We start from the raw sequence: 17,919 nt of genomic DNA, 5'->3' as shown, positions 1-17,919 counted from the left end.
TTGCTATTCAGAAGTTTGTCAGTGTTGTGAACAGAGTGCCCCACATAGTACGACTCAAAGATTTTTAGGAAACGAGGAAGAAAAGAAGGCAGAAGTAGAGACTCCTAGGTCTAGAAAAATTTTAGGGATCATCTGGTCCGGTAGATCTGGGAGGAAACCTGCGTCAGATCACCTGGGACAACACACACACCAGGGCCCCACCTTGACTGAATCACCTGGGGGCAGGGACTGGGTATATGTAGGTAAAAAGCTATCCAGGCGATTCTGAATGAGTTTGTGATTAAGAGCCATTGTCCTCATCCCCTCCTTTTGCAAGTGAGGAAACCAAGACCTAGAGAAATGACATTCATCCTGTGAACTAGAGATGGGACTGAAACTAGAATCCGCTCTTCCAGCTCCTAATACCATGCTCACTCCATGTATCATATTGCCTAAGCTCCAATAGCCCCTCCAGTCAGTAAGCTTCCACCTGGAAGCTCTCTGGAGACTGACCATTTTACCCTATCTGAGGAAGTTAGGAGGCCAGGGCAAGGGATCTGGGAAGTATCTGGACATTCATCACTGACTTGTGAAACACACCTCACCAGAGGCGCATTAAGGTTGGTTGAGGCCCTGGGCGCAGAAGAAAATATTGAGCCTCTTAAAAAAAAGAGAGACAGGGAAAATAAAAATACACATTAACCATGTTTTTAAATAAATAAAAAATATTATGTACTATTAATGTTTAAATTGCACATATGAAACCAAACTTGGTGTCATTAGAAAAAAGTGTAAAGTTGGGGTTTTGTGGGGCTCTTCAGAAGTCGGGGCCCAGGGTGCGTGCCTGGTGCGCCTGCTGTTAAATCCGCCTCTGCACCTTACCTGCACAGAATGCACCTTGGACCCCAGACTGACCAAATACATAGGAGCCCTTTGTTTCTAGTGGGGACTGAGCAATACAACAGAGTAATTAAGCACAACAGTATCGGAAGTCAGACCTAACTAACTCTGAGACTGGCCTACTGCTGGCACCTTAAAAATGTAAGATAGCCCATGGATGCTCTGCTTTAAACACAGGCACTTAAATTTACTTTTTTTAGTGACAATGCTGCATAGTGCCACACTGTAGGATAACACCTAGGGAACATAGTGTTTCTAGGAGTGAGTGAGTGGAAAATTTCTTCATTCCAACTTTGAGTACCAGGTTTGATAAAACAGGCTCAGTCCAAGGAAAACAATAAACTCCAATTCACCCATACAATCACCACCCCATAAGCACACAATTCCTTACATATACTACACTGCAAATCACGTATCTGCTTTCAGACGTTTAAGTCAGTGTTGTGACTTAAATGTCACAACATAATGCCCCACATAGTAGGCACTCACTCAAAAGATTTTTCAGCTCAATCTAAGAGAAAAGTAGGCTTTACATTGCAGAGAGAGAGACTGTGGTGTGAAGGGCCATCCAGTATTGGGCAGGCCCTGGAGAAGAGAATGCTAAATATGTGTAGCCTTCTTCTGTTGTCATAGAAAAGGGAAAAAACTGAGTACTTAAACTCTCCCTCAGTCTTTGGGATTCAACATAAGTAAAGGAGATCTAAGGAAACAGCCCTGAACAGTGGGCCCTAAGCTGTCATCCTCAACCTACTAGCTTAAGGTCTCTGTGGCCTGAATTTCAATCTGTAAGACAGGTCCCTCTATAACATGGGGCTCTCCTGCCGTCCTCTCTTCCTGGGCGACTTGAGAACCAAGCCTGTGTCTCCTTACCTTTTCCTCTTTCTCCATGAGGGTCAATGAAAAAGTGTAAATGGTACGGGCAAAGGAAAGCGAGGAGGCCTAGCACTGAATTGGTCTAAGAAATCTAACTCAATTCTAGGTCACGCTTTAGGTCTGTCCATGGGTACTGACACTACAGATGGATATAGAGCCTGACCCAAACTGTGCAGGTTTGAAGGCCCAGAAGGGAACATCAAAGGGGCCGAAAAGGTTACTCATGGTTCCCCCAAAACATCCTGAGCAGTTAGCCACCTTCCTCCCTTCCATAAGAATATAGGTCTATCCCATGGCCCATCATCTCACAAGAGAGAAGCATCCAAACTCATGCTACCAGATATGAAAAACCTACTCTCCCTTTACCTGATGTCACCCACACAGGAGCTTCATAACCTAGAACAGTTCCTAACAATATATGAATAAAACTGTGTTGCATAAAGCTTCCAGCCACCTCTTGGGAAAGGTGGAACCAAGGAAGGACAGAGACATTCCACCAGCTCCAAGGTACTCATCTAAGGGTGGTTTTCTTCTACTACTAGGGAAATGTCCCATAACAAACAGAACCCTCACGCACAAATAGAGAAATGCTATTACATTTTTTATCGTCTCCTAAATGACATTCCTTCCAACTTCCTCTAATATCTACCCACCAGACCCCCAGGATGAGAAGTTAAGAGCAGAGAACAAGCAAGATGATGAAGACAGCACAAGAGCAGAACCAGAAAGCAAGTCATAGCTGGAAGAAGGCAAAGGAGCTGAATAAGGAAGAGAAACCTTTAACTTCTCTTTTCACTGCCTAATCCTGCTGTGATTCCATGCAGCCATTTCATTTAAAAAATCCCTCTCAGGGGCCTATCAGCTTGCAATGGAACCAGGAGGGAGGGGAGGGAGTATTGTGGGTTGGCTGATGACACATGGACTTCTGAGACAGGCCACCTCATCTGACTCAACAAATACTAATCACTTGCTATGTCAGGCCCTCTGCTCAACTCTGAACACACAAAAAGGGGGAGGAGACGTAGAATGGTGGGTTGATGAGGGCTAGGAGAGGGGAGAAAGGAGAGTTCATGTTTAATGCGTACAGAAATTCAGTTTGGGAAGGTGAAAAAGTTATGGAGATTGATGGTGGCAATGGTTGCATAACAATATGAATGTTCTTAATGCCACTGAACTATACACATAAAAATGGTAAAACAGTAAATATTACGTTGTATATATTTAACCACAAAAAAAAAATTTTTTAAAGGAGGGTGATACAACATTCCTCTCTTCCTTCTGAAGCAAAGGCCTTCTTCTGAATCACTCAACTCTTTCTCCCAGAGTAAAACTTCTGAATTCTTTTTATTTTATTTTAATTTTTATTTATTTTTTTGACAGAGACAGAAAGAGTCAGAGAGAGGAATGGACAGGGAACAGACAGACAGGAAGGGATAGAGATGAGAAGCATCAATTCTTTGTTGTGGCACCTTAGTTGTTCACTGACTGCTTTCTCATATGTGCCTTGACGGGGGAGGGGGGAGGCTACAGCAGACCGAGTGACCCCCTTGTTCAAGCCAGCAACCTCTGGGCTCAAGCCAGAGACAATGAGGTCATGTCCATGATCCCACGTCATGCCGGTGAGCCTGTGCTCAAGCTAGTGACCCGGTGCTCAAGCCGGCAACTTCGGGGTTTAGAACCTAGGTTCTCCATGTCCCAGTCCAACACTCTATCCACTGTGCCACCACCTGGTTAGGCTAATTTCTAATTTAAATTTATTATGTTGACATGGTTTCAAGGGTCCTATTCAATACAACACTCTCTACCCTTCACATCATGCACAACATGCCCAGCTTCTGAACTATTTCACATGGCTTTCCTCTCTTGTCATCAAAGTGCTCTGCTAGGCAGCCCAACATCCAGAAGTCTCACAGTTCTGGACATAGGCCCCATGGGGCTTTGTATTCCCAGTGTGTGCCCACCAATGCCAACCCATCAGCAGCTCCCAAAGGCCCAGACTAAAAGTCTGTTACTCTTTTTCCTCAAAAAATGTCTCAGGTATGTTAATAAAACCTGTCTTCTACCAAGACACAGATCAAGACCATGTTGCTCCTGGAGGGCAATAACTGTTTCTCATATAGGCTGTCTCCAATTCATTAAATAAGCCATATTCCAAGTCTCAAAATACTTCACCACAGAAACATCATGGATGGTGTCCTATACCTAAGCCCACAAAGCCTGTCTGCCACAGGTCACATACTTACAATTAAAGCAAGCAGCAAACAATATTGCTCAAAGCACATAGTCTAGAATGTCGGCCACACTGCCCTCCCTTCAACACATACTCACACACATGCCGGGACACGTGGGAGCAGGCCTCCAGCAGCACAGGGGTGAACCAGCTTGGGTACTGGAATCTAAGTCTGAGTCTGGGCTCTGCCACTTACTGGCTGTCCAACCTTAGCCAAGTTACTTAATTTTTAAGTTCCACAGGTTTCTTCATCTTGAAAATAAGAACAATATTATCCACCTAAAGAGTTATTGTGAAGGATAATGAGATTATAAAAAAGAGAGAACTTCCTTCGTAGTAAGTACATATTCATTTTATTCTTATTCCAGTCCCCAATACCCTTCTGAAATGAATACACATTAAAATATAAATGACTTGGCCTGACCAGGCGGTGGTGCAGTGTATAGAGCATCGGATTGGGATGCGGAGGACTCAGGTTCGAGACCCTGAGGTCGCCAGCTTGAGCGTGGGCTCATCTGGTTTGGGCAAGGCTCACCAGCTTGGACCCAGGGCCGCTGGCTCGAGCAAGGGGTTACTCGGTCTGCTGAAGGCCCACGGTCAAGGCACACACGAGAAGGCAATCAATGAACAACTAAGGTGTCGCACGCGCAACGAAAAACTAATGATTGATGCTTCTCATCTTTCTGTTCCTGTCTGTCTGTCCCTGTCTATCCCTCTCTCTGACTCTCTGTTAAAATATAAATGACTTGTATCAGAGTAATCTTTGTTCTGAACTAAAGAGAGAGATCTCCTTCCAGCTTTTTGGCTAAGATCAAGTGTGAATGGAAGAAAGAGAAAAGAAGGGCTTACTACAGGTCTAAAGGGAGAAAGAAACTGACAAACTTCTGAGCCACGTTCTGCCTGTCCCAACACCACAGATCACAACGTAGTACTCATGGTATAAAATGACCCTGTTAATGATAATGGGACTTTCTCCAACTTCTCCAAACCTTAGATAGATAAAGACCAAGAGCCCATCAAGTTCTGGTCTCCTATATTAGGTTAGGAAAGAGCGAGAAGTAAATGGACAGCTTTGTCAACTTGTCCATCAGCAGCTCTGCTCCCAGCCACCCATTCCCAAAGCTGTTTTACTCCGAAGAATAGACTAGGCAAGTTGCCTTCTCTTTTCTGTTTACTCTTCTGAAATTTGAGTAACGACACTAACTCATAACACCTCTGTCTTCAAGGGGACAATAATAGTATAAAAAGACCAGAGAAGAGACAGAGGTGTACTGGCCCTCTCAAACACCATGTGCACACAGCTGTCTCTGCCTCATGCTGCTTAGGCTTTGGGGTGTCTCTGTTTGATTATTTTCTTTTTCTTTTTCCTTTTTTTTGTGGCAGAGACAGAGAGAGTCAGAAAGAGGGACAGACAGACAGGAGGGGAGAGAGATGAGAAACATCAACTCCTCGTTGCAGTTCATTGATTGATTTCTCATATGTGCCTTGACCGGGGGGCTAGAGCAGAACGAGTGACCCCCTGCTCAAGCCAGTGACCTTGGGTTCAAGCTGGTGAGCTTTTGTTCAAACCAGATGAGCCCACGCTCAAGCTGGCAACCTCGGGGTCTCGAACCTGGGTCCTCCACATTCCAGCCCAACACTATCCACTGCGCCACTGCCTGGTCAGGCCGATTATTTTCTTGAAGACTCTTTCCTGAACCACTTAGAAGACCAAGTGCTACATGCTTCAGCCACTTGCTTACAAATGCACCTTGAAAGAAAGAGTGGGTGTGGTGAAGCGAACATGAAAATCATCTTCCTTAGAGTCTGGTTTGGAGCAGGCCCAGTTTACCTCCTGAGGTGTGCTGGCAGACAAATAACAGCTGTTAGAAGAGATAGAAGCCATACACAAAAGTAACTTGAAAGCCTATATTCCTCCCCCATCCAAAAAGAAGAAAAAGGTGACTTAGGAACTCTTTTCCGACATCATGGAAACCTGTTGAGTCCTTCACTGGACCTTTCCCTTGTCCATAACAAGCTCACCAAAGGCACTCTTGGAAATTTGGGTGAAAAAACAATTTTTCAATGTGCTGTCCAGAAATTACAGGGTGGTTAACATCCCTGATCCCCAAATACTAAACACTGTTAGTGCTTCCAAGACATAGGGACAATCAAACCTCCCTCCCCAACATTTCTGAGCACCCCCTGGAAGGTACTGCCACTCTGAGAAGCACAAAGTACCTGTATTTTCTGATGCACAGTGCCCAGCATATACAAGGCACACTTCGGTGCTTGTGGATTTAATCTAGTAGGAAAGGACAAACTAAAGGAATACTTAGATCTGTATCTCTTACCAAGCATGTAATTACCAAATCCCTAATATGTGCTTAGCATTTTTGTAAACACTATGAGGAATCAATGGAAAATACAGATCTTGGTCCCTATATGCAAGGAATTAATAGGAAAAACAAGACCATAAAATATTATCCAGTATGAGGCAATATATAACTAAATGCTAAATTGTAAGATCTGTGAAAAGATGGAGAAGAACATGAACAGTGAGGACTGACACAGTCAGGGGAGGCTTTGTAGAAAAAGCAGAAGTTGAGGTAACTCTTGAAGAAAGTTGAATTTTCTTCATTCAGTCCCTGCTGATCCTCCATTTGTCCCTGCAAGGACAGTTGTTTATAGAAAACTCCAAACCTGTGGTTTCAGTTCAGCACTGCAAGCCCTTCAGATCACATCCTCAAATGGTTCCTCGTAGATGAGGGTATGAGCACTTTCCCATTCCTCTTCAGAATGGGACTCTTAGCTTCAGCTAATGGCAGGCCTTCTTTTTTTTTTTGAAAGGTACCATTTAAAAAAAATTTTTTTTTGACAGAGACAGAGAGAGAGTCAGAGAGAAGGACAGTAAGGATAGACAGGAAGGAAGAAAGATGAGAAGCATCAATTCTTCATTGCAGCATGTTCATTGATTGCTTGTTCACTGATTGCTTTCTCATATATGCCTTGACTGGGGGCTACAGCAGAGAGAGTGACCCCGGGCTCAAGCCATTGACCAACCTTGAGCTTCAAGCCAGTGACCTTTGCGCTTAAGCCAGTAACCATGGACTCATGTCTATGATCCCACACTCAAGCCAGCAACCCCGCCCTCAAGCTGGATGAACCCATGCTAAAGCCAGCGACCTTAGGGTCTCAAACCTGGGTCCTCCGCGTCCCAGTCCGACGCTCTATCCACTGTACTACCACCTGGTCAGGCTGGCAGGTTTTCTTTAAGGAGGCTTTCTCATGCTGAAGGCAGGGCAGGGGTGCAATCCCTGCCACATGCAATGACTCGGTCACAGACTGAGTGGAGGGGGTTCTCGGTTGTGATTATAGAAGCTCTCCACTTCACCTGTCACCTTTAGCCCTGTAAGATTCTCCTTTTGTGGAGACATGCATTTTCCAGATGAGTCTGAGGTCCTAACTACCTCCTCTGTCAAAGGTCTTCTTGCCTCCTCCCTTACTAACCATCAACACTTTTCTTAGGCAGAGCCCATTACCTCCATTCATCTCTCTCCAGCCACCAAGGCTCCTCCCACAGGCTGTGTCACCAAATCTTTCTCACAACCCATGCCACTGTCTTCTACAGTGCCATTCTCTGATATTGAAGCTGCTCCTGGAGTCTGACTCCTCCAAGAAGCCTAAGACTGTGACTTCCCCAACTCTGTTTCATTTCAATCATGAAAATCAGTAACATTCCCCATCCACATCCCACTCACCTTTTACTTGTACATACTGTAAACTGAAAGTCTCACCTATTTATATATGTAACTACCCAATTTTAGGAAGAATCCCACTTCCCACACACCACAACAACTGGGCCTACTTGTACTTACTTCTTTCTGTGAGACTTACCTACCTTCACCTAGTGATACACAAAGGTAATTATGAGAGATGAATATGCTAATTAGCTTGACTGTAGTAACCATTTCACTATTTATATCAAAACTTCATGTTGTGCCCTGGTCAAATAGCTCAGTTGGTTAGAGCATTGGCCTGATACACTAAGGTTGTGTGTTCAATCCCTAGTCAGGGCACACAGAGGAAAAGATTGTTGTCTCTCTCTTTCTCTCAAATCAATAAATATTTTTTAAAATCATGTTATACCACACATCAGTGGTCCTCAACCTTTTTTGGGCCACGGACCGGCTTAATGTCAGAAAATATTTTCACAGACCGGCCTTTAGGGTGGGACAAATAAATGTATCACGTGACCAAGACAAGCGTCAAAAGTGAGTCTTAGACGGTTGTACCAGAGGGAATCCGGTCATTTTTAAAAAATAAAACATCATTCAGACTTAAATATAAATAAAACGGAAATAATGTAAGTTATTTATTCTTTCTCTGCGGACTAGTACCAAATGGCCCACGGACCGGTCCCGGTCTGTGGCCCGGAGGTTGGGGACCACTGCCATACATGTATGTACGGTATAATTTTTATTAAAGAAATAAAACATCTAAGGATAGACCTTTCAACCTCATAGGCCCTCTCTAAACAACACATTCACACCCCCTCTGCAGAGCAACATGTGAACCTACAGACCCCATACTCAAGAGATTCTCCTTACATACAATAATAATGAGGGTCATAAGAGTCATATGCCCTTTCCATATACATATATATTTACCATTTGAAACAAACAAACTTTTCTGCTACCATAGTAAGGCTCAGAAGAAATTCTTTTGGAAAGTCCACTCCATTCTCAGGCCCTAAGCCTGAGAATGCTTTACCCTATGAATGGCCCCATTCCAGGGTCTCCCAAGTCTAGTCATCACCAAACTCCACTTGCTAATTCACCTCTATCTACTCTTTCTATGGCAAAGCTTGGTTTTCTGATATGTGATTAATTTCTCTCTCAATCAACCAACGAAATATTTTTGTCATATAAAAAGTAAAAACAGGCCTGACCTGTGGTGGCGCAGTGGCTAAAGCGTTGACCTGGAAATGCTGAGGTCGCCGGTTCGAAACCCTGGGCTTGCCTGGTCAAGGCACATATGGGAGTTGATGCTTCCAGCTCCTCCCCCCTGTCTCTATCTCCTCTCTCTCTGTCTCTCTCTCTCTCTCTCCTCTCTAAAATAAAATAGAAATTAAAAAAAAAAAAGATTAAATTTAAAAAAAAAAAAGTAAAAACAGCTTGACCAGGTGGTAGCACAGTGGATAGAGCACTGGACTGGGAAACAGAGGACCCAGGGTTGAAACCCTGAAGTCACCAGCTTGAGCATAGGCTCATCCGGCTTGAGCATGGGTTCACCAGCTTGAGTGCAGGGTCACTGGCTTGAGTGTGCAATCACAGACATGACCCCATGGTCACTGGCTTGAGCCCAAAGGTTACTGGCTTGAAGCCCAAGGTCGCTGGCTTGAAGCCCCAGTGGCTGGCTTGAGCAAGGGGTCACTCACTCTGCTGGAGCTCCCTGGTCAAGGCACACGTGAAAAAGCAATCAATGAACTAAAGTGTCACAACGAAGAAATGATGCTTCTCCATCTCTCTCCCTTCTTGTCTGTCTGTCCCTATCTGTCCCTCTCTCTGTCTCTGTCACAAAAAAAAAAAAGAAAAAAGTAAAAACAGACCTGACCTGTGGTGGTGTAGTGGATAAAGCATCGACCCGGAATGCTGACGTCAAGGGTTTGAAACACTGGGCTTGCCTGGTCAAGGCACATATGGGAGTTGATGCTTCCTGCCCCCCTCCTTTCTCTCTACTCACTAATATTAATTAATTAAAACAATTATTATTATTTGATCTCATGCCATACTAAAGTTTTCTTTCTAAAAAAATTTTCCATTGATTAAGAGAGAGGAAGGGAGAAAAAGAGAGAGAGGAAAGTTATATACTCATTGATTGTTTCTGGTATGTACCCCAAATAGGAATTGAACTAGTGACCTCAGTGCACTGGGATGATGCTTTTTTCACTGAACCACCTGACCAGGGCTAAACTTTTCTGCTACCATCCTCACCATAGTTTGCATACACACACACACACACACACACACACACACACACACACACACACACACATATACATATATATACATATATGTATTATATACAATTATTTTATTAATGTCTCTCCTCAGTAGCTACTGTAGGAAAACTATGGCTGTTTTGTTCATCACATTATCTATCCTCTGTGCCTAGATCTATCCTCAGACAGGACATGACATCCTTCCTACAGTTAGCAAGTACATCCTCAGGCTATCTCTAGGGCTTAGGCCCTGGCCAGTTGGCTCAGTAGAACATCAGCGTGGTGTGTGGATGTCCTGGGTTCAATTCCTAGTCAAGGAACACATCCCCTTCCCACTTTTTCCCCTCTCTTACCCTCCCATAGCCATGGCTAGATTGGTTCAAGTGCATTGGCCCTGGGCACTGAGGATGGCTCCGTGGAGCCTCTGCCTCAGGTGCTAAAAACAGCTAGATTGTGCCTGACCAGGTGGTGACACAGTGGATAGAGTGTTGGACTGGGATGTGGAAGACCCAGGTTTGAGACCTCGAGGTCGCCAGCTTGAGCACGGGCTCATCTGGCTTCAGCAAAAGCTCACCAGCTTGTACCCAAGGTTGCTGGCCTCAAGCAAGGGGTTACTCGGTCTGCTGAAGGCCCACGGTCAAGGCACATATGAGAAAGCAATCAATGAATAACTAAGGTGTCACAACGAAAAACTGATGATTGATGCTTCTAATCTCTCTCTGTTCCTGTCTGTCTGTCCTTATCTATCCCTCTCTCTGATTCTCTCTCTCTGTCCCTGTAAAATAAATAAATAAATAAATAAATAAATAAATAAATAAAAATAAAAACAGCTAGATTGTAAGCATGGCCCCAGATGGGCAGAGCATTGGCCTCAGACAGGGGTTGCTGGGTGGATCCCAGCCGGGGTGCATAGGAGAGTCTATTGCCCCTCTTCTCACTTGGAAAAGAAGAAGAAAAAAAAATCTCCAGAGATTCCTTGAGTCACCACAATTCCATCCCTTTCTTCTCTCCTTCCTCTACCATTCCCTACCCTTATAAAAAGCCTCAAGTACCTTTTCAATTACTCTCTGGAGGAGCTTCCTGTATATGGGAGAATCAAGCACGGGTTGGTTGGGAGGAGAATGGCAGGAAGAACAGGAGAGAGGAGACAATGAATGTGGGCTGTGGACAGGATCCAAATCTTCTACCAAGTAATGTTTTTGTTATCTTTCTATATTTTATGGGCATTCAAGAAATGCTGTGACAGTTGACTTATTAACCTGATTACTTTTTGTTCTATTTCTTCAACTTAGGAAAGAAAAGACTGAGGGAGTTGGAGGGTATAAAATGGTTGCTGGGGGAAGGAAAAGACTGGATATCAGATTTCAAGATGACTGATCACAGGATAGCAGAAAATTAGTATAATTCATGGCAATCAAATTTAACAAGAAATTCCTAACCTCAAATGTTCTTAGATATTGAGGATAGCAAAGCAGTAACTGTTCAGAAAAGGGGAGCCTGAGCTTGCAAAGGCATTTTGTAAGTGGATGCTCCCAGAGCTCTGATTAAATAGCTGAGTATATTGGCCTGGCCTGTGGTGGCACAGTGGAATAAAGTGTTGACCTGAAATGCTAAGCTTACAAGTTGGAAACCCCAGGTTTGCCTGGTCAAGGCACATATGGGAGTTGATGCTTCCTGCTCCCCCCCCCCCTTCCTCTCTCTCTTTCTCTCTCTCCCTCTCTCCCCTCTCTAAAAAGGAATAAAAATTAAAAAAAATAGCTTTAGTATAGTACTGAGCACCATATTACATCTTTCCCATAGTACCTAGAAGCTGATTCTCAATACAGCAGACTGAAAATGATTGGTGACTGACTGATGCAGGATCATTAACTTTCTCAAGCACAAGTCTGAAACAGAAGGATTAGTCAGACTCTCAGATGGCTTCTAGAGATGCTCTCCAGTCCCAGAACTATTTTATGTTTCTGGGTTGAGAGGTTATCACATCCCTTATTTACAGACCTATACTAGTGTGCAAGCTTGTGCAAGCTTGTAAAGAGTGGTTACACTTTCTGCCACTTTGTCCCCAAGATGACCAGTGAAGACATTTTACATACCCAAGCTGTGTGAGTTACCCTGTCTTTTTTTTTCTTTTTAAAAATTATGGAATGCTTTATGAATTTTCATGTCATCTTGCACAGGGGCCACACTAATCTTCTTTGTATCATTCCAACTTTAGTATATGTGCTGCCAAAGCAAGCACTAGTTACCCTGTCTTAGATACACAGTTTAAAGCTGACAAGAATGAAGGAAACCAAGTCCAAACCCAGAATTCTATACAGCATAGTGTTAACTGAGCTGCCAAGGCAAGAGCTTGAGGGGGTGGACCAGCTGGCTCTCTTGCTATTCCTCTTACTGTTAACTGTCAAAACCTCCATGTACCCGTTCCCTCCATGTATCACTAAGGGCTCTGGCAATCTGTCCTATCCCACAGCATAAATGAGGGTGGTCTCTCTCCTCATTTGGGAAATTTCTGAACAACTAGTTTCAGCAAACTCACTGCAATCTTCCTTCCATCATTTTGCCAAAGCAGCATTTCACTTCACTCCAAATGCCATGAGCTCCCCAAACAGCCCCACTCCCTACCTGCAGTTCTCTAAGAAAGAAGTCACTATTTAATGCCATTGCTTCTGCTGTAGAAGGTCAGTTTTCCCATTCCCTTGCCTGAGGCATCTGTAATCAACATTAGGACAGCTAGCACATCATAACACAGTGGCAGTCCCACGCAGCTCAGCAGCCTAGAAATGCATGTCCAGAACTGCCAGCCTTCCGAGTGGTGCTGGCTCCACAGCCCATGAAGAGACAAGGGAGGAGAAGGAACCTCTCCAAAGAACAGACACAACAATACAAAACCACTGGATAAAGAACATCTCTGTCAGCACTTCTAGCTAGCAACAAGTCCCTCTTGACTGTGTTCCATATTATTTCAATACAGCAACACTGACCATAGCTCAACAGTTTCAAGAAAACTGTAGTCTAAAAGTTACCGCTGGTTGGACAGTAAAGAGGAGCTGTTTGATTTATGAACTGGGTCAACCAAAAGCAGCAATGCAAAGAAAAGAGGCCAGCCTGGGGTCTGCCCCCTCCTTGTCCAGTCCACTTCCGCTGATATTTGTCCTTTGTGAAAAGCCAAGAGTTCCAAGTCAGAAGATTCTTCTGGAATATAACCAAGCTTAGACACAAAGAAGATTTGAAATAAAAGCCTGAATTTTCTCTTGAATGATCCTAACTTTACTGCTAGGGCATTGCTCAGATGGAGGCTTCCAAACTCTGTTTACCACAAGGTCTAATGCCAAAAATAACTCAGAAAAGAGATATATTCTTAACTGTGTGGATATAAAAGAGGTGCAAAAGGAAGCCTAACAAGTGTGATATTTATTGCATACTTTCTCTAAGCAAGCATTGTGCTCAGAGCTTTCACTTATTACAACATGCATTTATTCAACAAACATGTGAGCCCCCATTATGTGCAAAACACGGTTATAGGTATTGGGGATACAAAAATCAACAAAACAGTCATAATACTACCTTTCACTGAACATACATTTCAGTCAGGGTTGATGAAAATAAACATATATGTGATAAATACTATGAAGTAAAATAAAGCAGACTAAGGGAATGCTATATAAAATTTTATATAAATAAGAAGGAAGGGAATGGCAATCTAGAAGGCTTCTCCGATTGCCATTTGATAACAATAAATAACAATAAGGGCTAGCATATGGTCACTAAGTGCCAGGAAGTGGACTAAGTACTTAACATACAGTATTTCATTAACTCCCAGCAACTCTGAGTTCAGTACTACAAAATCTTCACTTGTACAAATGAGAAAACAAAGCCTTACAGAGGTTAAGGCTCTCTGCAGAATCTGTAGCAAGTAACAGGAGGAGGAGGAGCAAGGCCAAGGTTACAGTGAGAAAGCCAACACTTGAACTCAGGAATACAACCCCATGCTACTATGCTGATGGTAAAACGGAGTCTCAAAGAGGTCAAGTGTGCCTGTGGTCACAAAGTGGCAGATCCATCTGGCCTCCCTACATGTAACTAAGAGATTAGTGCAATTCAATCTTCTCTAACATCAGACTATTACTCTCATCACCAGGTGAAAATCAAGCCTTATCTTGAAACAAGAGGTGAACCTACAATTTGGGCTCTTCAAGACCAGCTAATAAAAGCTGAATATGTTCCTCTCCCATCCCCATTCCCAGGCCTCCAACACAAGATGATGCAAAGGGAAACATTGTTTCTGTTCATTCTCCCCCTTACCAATCTCTCACTGGAAAACAGACAGGAATAGAACAAGAGATGACTGAGCTAGCTGCTCCACAGTGCCACAGCAGCTCTCTGAGGTGGAGCAGAGGGGACAGGCACCGAGAAAAGTTCAGCAACAAAGCAGAGCAGGCCTTCTCTAGCCCCATTTCAAAGAAAGCACAGCTCTTCCTCAAGCCCTGGAGCACTAAGATGGTAGTGCAGGGAGGGGAATGCTTTCCTAAGACTGAGGCAGGCAAGACCAAAGCGCTTGGGAGAGGGTCAGCGGCCTCTCTGGATGGAGAGAGGAGAATAAGGCAGAAGGCAACTGAAGGAAGCTAACATTGCTTCAAGTAAAAAAGTCCAAAAGGGAAATACCACATTCAAGGTCAAAGGGTGTTTACAGAATTGCTGGAAATCCCAGGCTAAGTATCCAGGCCAAACTAACAGAAGAGACTAAAGGAAAATAGAAGCCAAAGCAGAGTCCCACAAAGTTTAAATCAAAGGCCATGGTTTGGACTCACCCCCTTTTCATTATATTTCAGTCACCACAGCCACAGAAACTGTAGCCAGAGTTAACCAACAACCAAGGTGGGAAGGGAAGGTGGGGGGTTCATCCTAGAGAGGAGCACATCAAGGGGAGCCTGAATTAACATTTTATAAGCCAACTTGAGAATCAAAGTTTAAACTGACCTCAAGACTCTCTCTCCTAAAGCCCTGAGATACTCTCCCCACCAACACACACACACACACACCACAGAAATTCAATGCTCAGTCTTCCTCCTCAGCAATAATCACTGTATCTCCAGCAAGTCAGGTCTCTTAGCTCAACATTGCACCTAACAAATTATGACCTGAATGGCAAGAAAAACTGTGTCACCTAGAGAAACCCAATTAACGACATGACTCTGCTCTCTTCAATTCCCCTCTCCCTTCCAGTCATATCCGGGGCACCTGTGTGGCTGACCGCCTTTTCCAGATACTGGCCATGTTCCCTGGCTAACTCCAAAGTCAGAAAACAATTTAAACGGGCCTCCAGAGAAGCTAACCCAAAGACCGGAAATCCTGCTCTCCCCAAACCTTGGCCTGTTTAAAAGCCTGAAGAACACAGGGCAAAAATCCCACCTGGGTTACACAGTCTGGAGTGTTCACCTTGAAATCACTAAGTTGCCCCTTAAATCAGCGCTCCTTGATGAAGAAAAGCACATAAATGCTGCTGAAAGCACCCAAATGAGGGCATGCAAGCGCCCCAAGAGAAACAATAAATTGGTATTTCGAAGAAATTCCTGCTGCAGTTTCTTCTTATCCTTTTTCTAATTAACCCCCCTGCCTTGACAGATCTCCAATAACTCCCCTTCCCTCCAGCAGGTTTTCCAAACCTCCTGACTGACTCACATATAGCATGTGTTTTGTATACATACATACATAAACATCCTCTTCGCAATCCAGGCTAGTTTCCGAAGAAAATGAATGCTTCCCCTCCTCCCCCAGTGCACTTGTCTTTTCTCCCAGCCCCACACTGCTGCGGAGTTGGTAATGTAATATTCAGGGACCCTGAGACCGGAAATGCCTGGTTCTGGACTGCTGCACTTGAAACACAAGAGAAGGGCTAGAGAGAGCTGAACAGGGGGATGAGGGCCACGGCAAGAGGTGCAGAGTGGAGATGGGAGACTGAAATTCCGATCAGGTAGAGATGGAATTCAGGGGTGGCCGAAGAGAAGAGAGGGTGATGAGTCTTGTCAAGAAAGTCGCAAAGTCAATATTCGAGAAGCCCAGAAAAAGGAGGGGGATGAAAAAGACCCGAGTAAAGGCGAGTGTTGAAAGAAGCTCAAGCGGAGGTGCGGGGTGGGGGGGTCGGTGAGGGGCACCATAATAAAGATTCTGCACGTGATAAGGCTTAAATTTAAGAGAACTAGAGGGTGACCAACAAGCACTTTGGAGGAAGGGGGCCCGGAACCTCAGCAAAGGTAGAGGTGGCAGGGAAGTGTGGGGGCGGGGCACCACAGGGTGGGGACTGAACTGGCTCCCAGAATCGGCAGCAAGTGAAGAAGAGCAGAGGGCGAGGGTCCAGCCGCGGTAAGTGCCCGGGAAAGGGGCGAGGGTCGCCGAAGGGGACCCGGCGGGCTGCCGGAGGGGGCCCCTGGGCAGCCACGTGAGGCGTGCAGCCACCCTGCTCCCCTAGGGCGGGGACTGGAACCAGGGCGAAGCTGGGGGGCGGCGCGCTCACCCGCAGGGCGGACAGGTCGATGTCGTCCAGGCTGCGGGCGGGGGCTGGATCGCCCATGGCCTCCGCGGGGAATGGGGCCCCGGGGCCGCTCACGCTCCTGCTCGGTTATTCCGCTGCCGCCGTCGCCACTTCTCTCCCATCGGGGGATTCTGGGGACGGACACCACCCGGGAAGGACTGGGCCGGCGGGAGGACCGACCCACGGGCTGACAGGAGCTATCGCCGGAGAGCCTGCAACCCGAGCCTCCCGACTCTCCTGCGCAGGCGCGAAGTGGCGGTGCGCCGGGAGGATGGACGAGAGAACGTGACGCGAGTGCGCCGGATCCCCCTCCCCCTAGGCGCCGACACCTGCGCGCAAGCGCAGGAGAGATAGAGAAAGATGCGCGTGAGGACTGAGCGACCGCGGGAGACTGGCATGAAAGAAGTGGGCGGTGGCAGAGGCAGCCGCGGAGCGCGCCCACCAGCTGCCGCGCGTGCGCACACGCGTTTCCTTCCTTCTATTTTTTGCTTTCTCTCCCCCATTTTCTTCTTCTCTCTTCTTTGACGCCTTTTCTTACCTTTCCCTCCTCTTTCGTGTGCCAATCAAGCCACCCACCTCTATTTGCAGGGGAAGGGGGTGGAACCCAACCCTCTATTACTAGGGAGGTTGTTATGGTAACTCCCCACGCGAGGGTTGAGTGGCTCTAGATAGGATGGGCTGTCTACCCACCTAATTGCCATGAGAACAGGGGATCGCTAAGGGAGGGGCCTCTCAGTGAGAACTTAGCTGGAGAAACCACGGTGGAGTTGAGGAGTTCAGTGGGTGAGACTGGCAGTCTCAGGAATACTCTATATTCGCTTCTCTAGCTGGGGAGGGGCGTGGAGTGTCTAGGAGGGGTCCTTAGATTTCAGGATAGGTACTCTTTCTGAACCTCTTTTTCTGCACAAAGGAACTGTTTAAACAAATGTTCCTTGACTGATCACTGGAGCTTGTGGGGGAAGGGGTGGCAGGGAGAAGCAGAGCGGAGGAGGAGGAATCTGTCCAACCCCTTCAACTCTTCCTTGGGTCACCTTAGGTCTAGTCATGTTGGCACAGTATCCCCAGCCATTAATTAGCCTCACTGGAGGCCGGGTAACGCCATGTGAAGAACAAGGAGTCATGTTCTGCCATTGACATGCTGTGTGACCTTGGGCAAGTTGCTTTGCTTCTCTGGGCATTTCTTTCACTGTGATGCTGAGGGGAAAGGCTTATCCTCGAGATCACTTAGAAAAACAGTATTATCTCTGAAAGACCCCACTACCAGCCTTAATGTAAACATCATTTAGGAGAGTTTGGATGAAAAATCCTTGGAAAGAGACTAACACCCTCCTTTCTGGACCCTTCTTGTTAGTACTTTCAGATGCATATCCAATCTTGCTCCCCTGCCCTCATGTTTATTTACCTTGCCATTGTCTGGTCAAGACG

The 17,919-nt window shown here is 45.5% G+C and overlaps 1 protein-coding gene and 1 non-coding gene across 12 annotated transcripts in view; both read right to left on the bottom strand.

Moving 5' to 3' along the window:
* MINK1 (misshapen like kinase 1) overlaps positions 1-16,771 on the bottom strand; it is a 68,309-nt gene extending 51,538 nt beyond the window's left edge. For 4 of the 11 annotated variants that reach the window (XM_066363309.1, XM_066363311.1, XM_066363317.1 and 1 more), the window contains exon 1: positions 16,477-16,771. In XM_066363309.1, the coding sequence (XP_066219406.1) occupies positions 16,477-16,533 (57 nt within the window). In that variant the 5' untranslated portion in view covers positions 16,534-16,771. The remainder of the gene's footprint in view (positions 1-16,476) is intronic. The other 7 variants (XM_066363314.1, XM_066363316.1, XM_066363319.1 and 4 more) reach the window with 2 other exon arrangements.
* On the bottom strand, positions 12,099-12,204 carry LOC136396510 (U6 spliceosomal RNA). The gene has a single exon (XR_010749795.1). It is a non-coding gene; the product is annotated as a U6 spliceosomal RNA (small nuclear RNA).
* Positions 16,772-17,919: the final 1,148 nt, after the last annotated feature.

The sequence above is a fragment of the Saccopteryx leptura genome, chromosome 2, assembly GCF_036850995.1.
Source record: "Saccopteryx leptura isolate mSacLep1 chromosome 2, mSacLep1_pri_phased_curated, whole genome shotgun sequence".
Lineage (NCBI taxonomy): Eukaryota > Metazoa > Chordata > Mammalia > Chiroptera > Emballonuridae > Saccopteryx > Saccopteryx leptura.
Note: the sequence above shows the minus strand (reverse complement) of the source record. Positions and strands in the feature narration are given on the sequence as shown.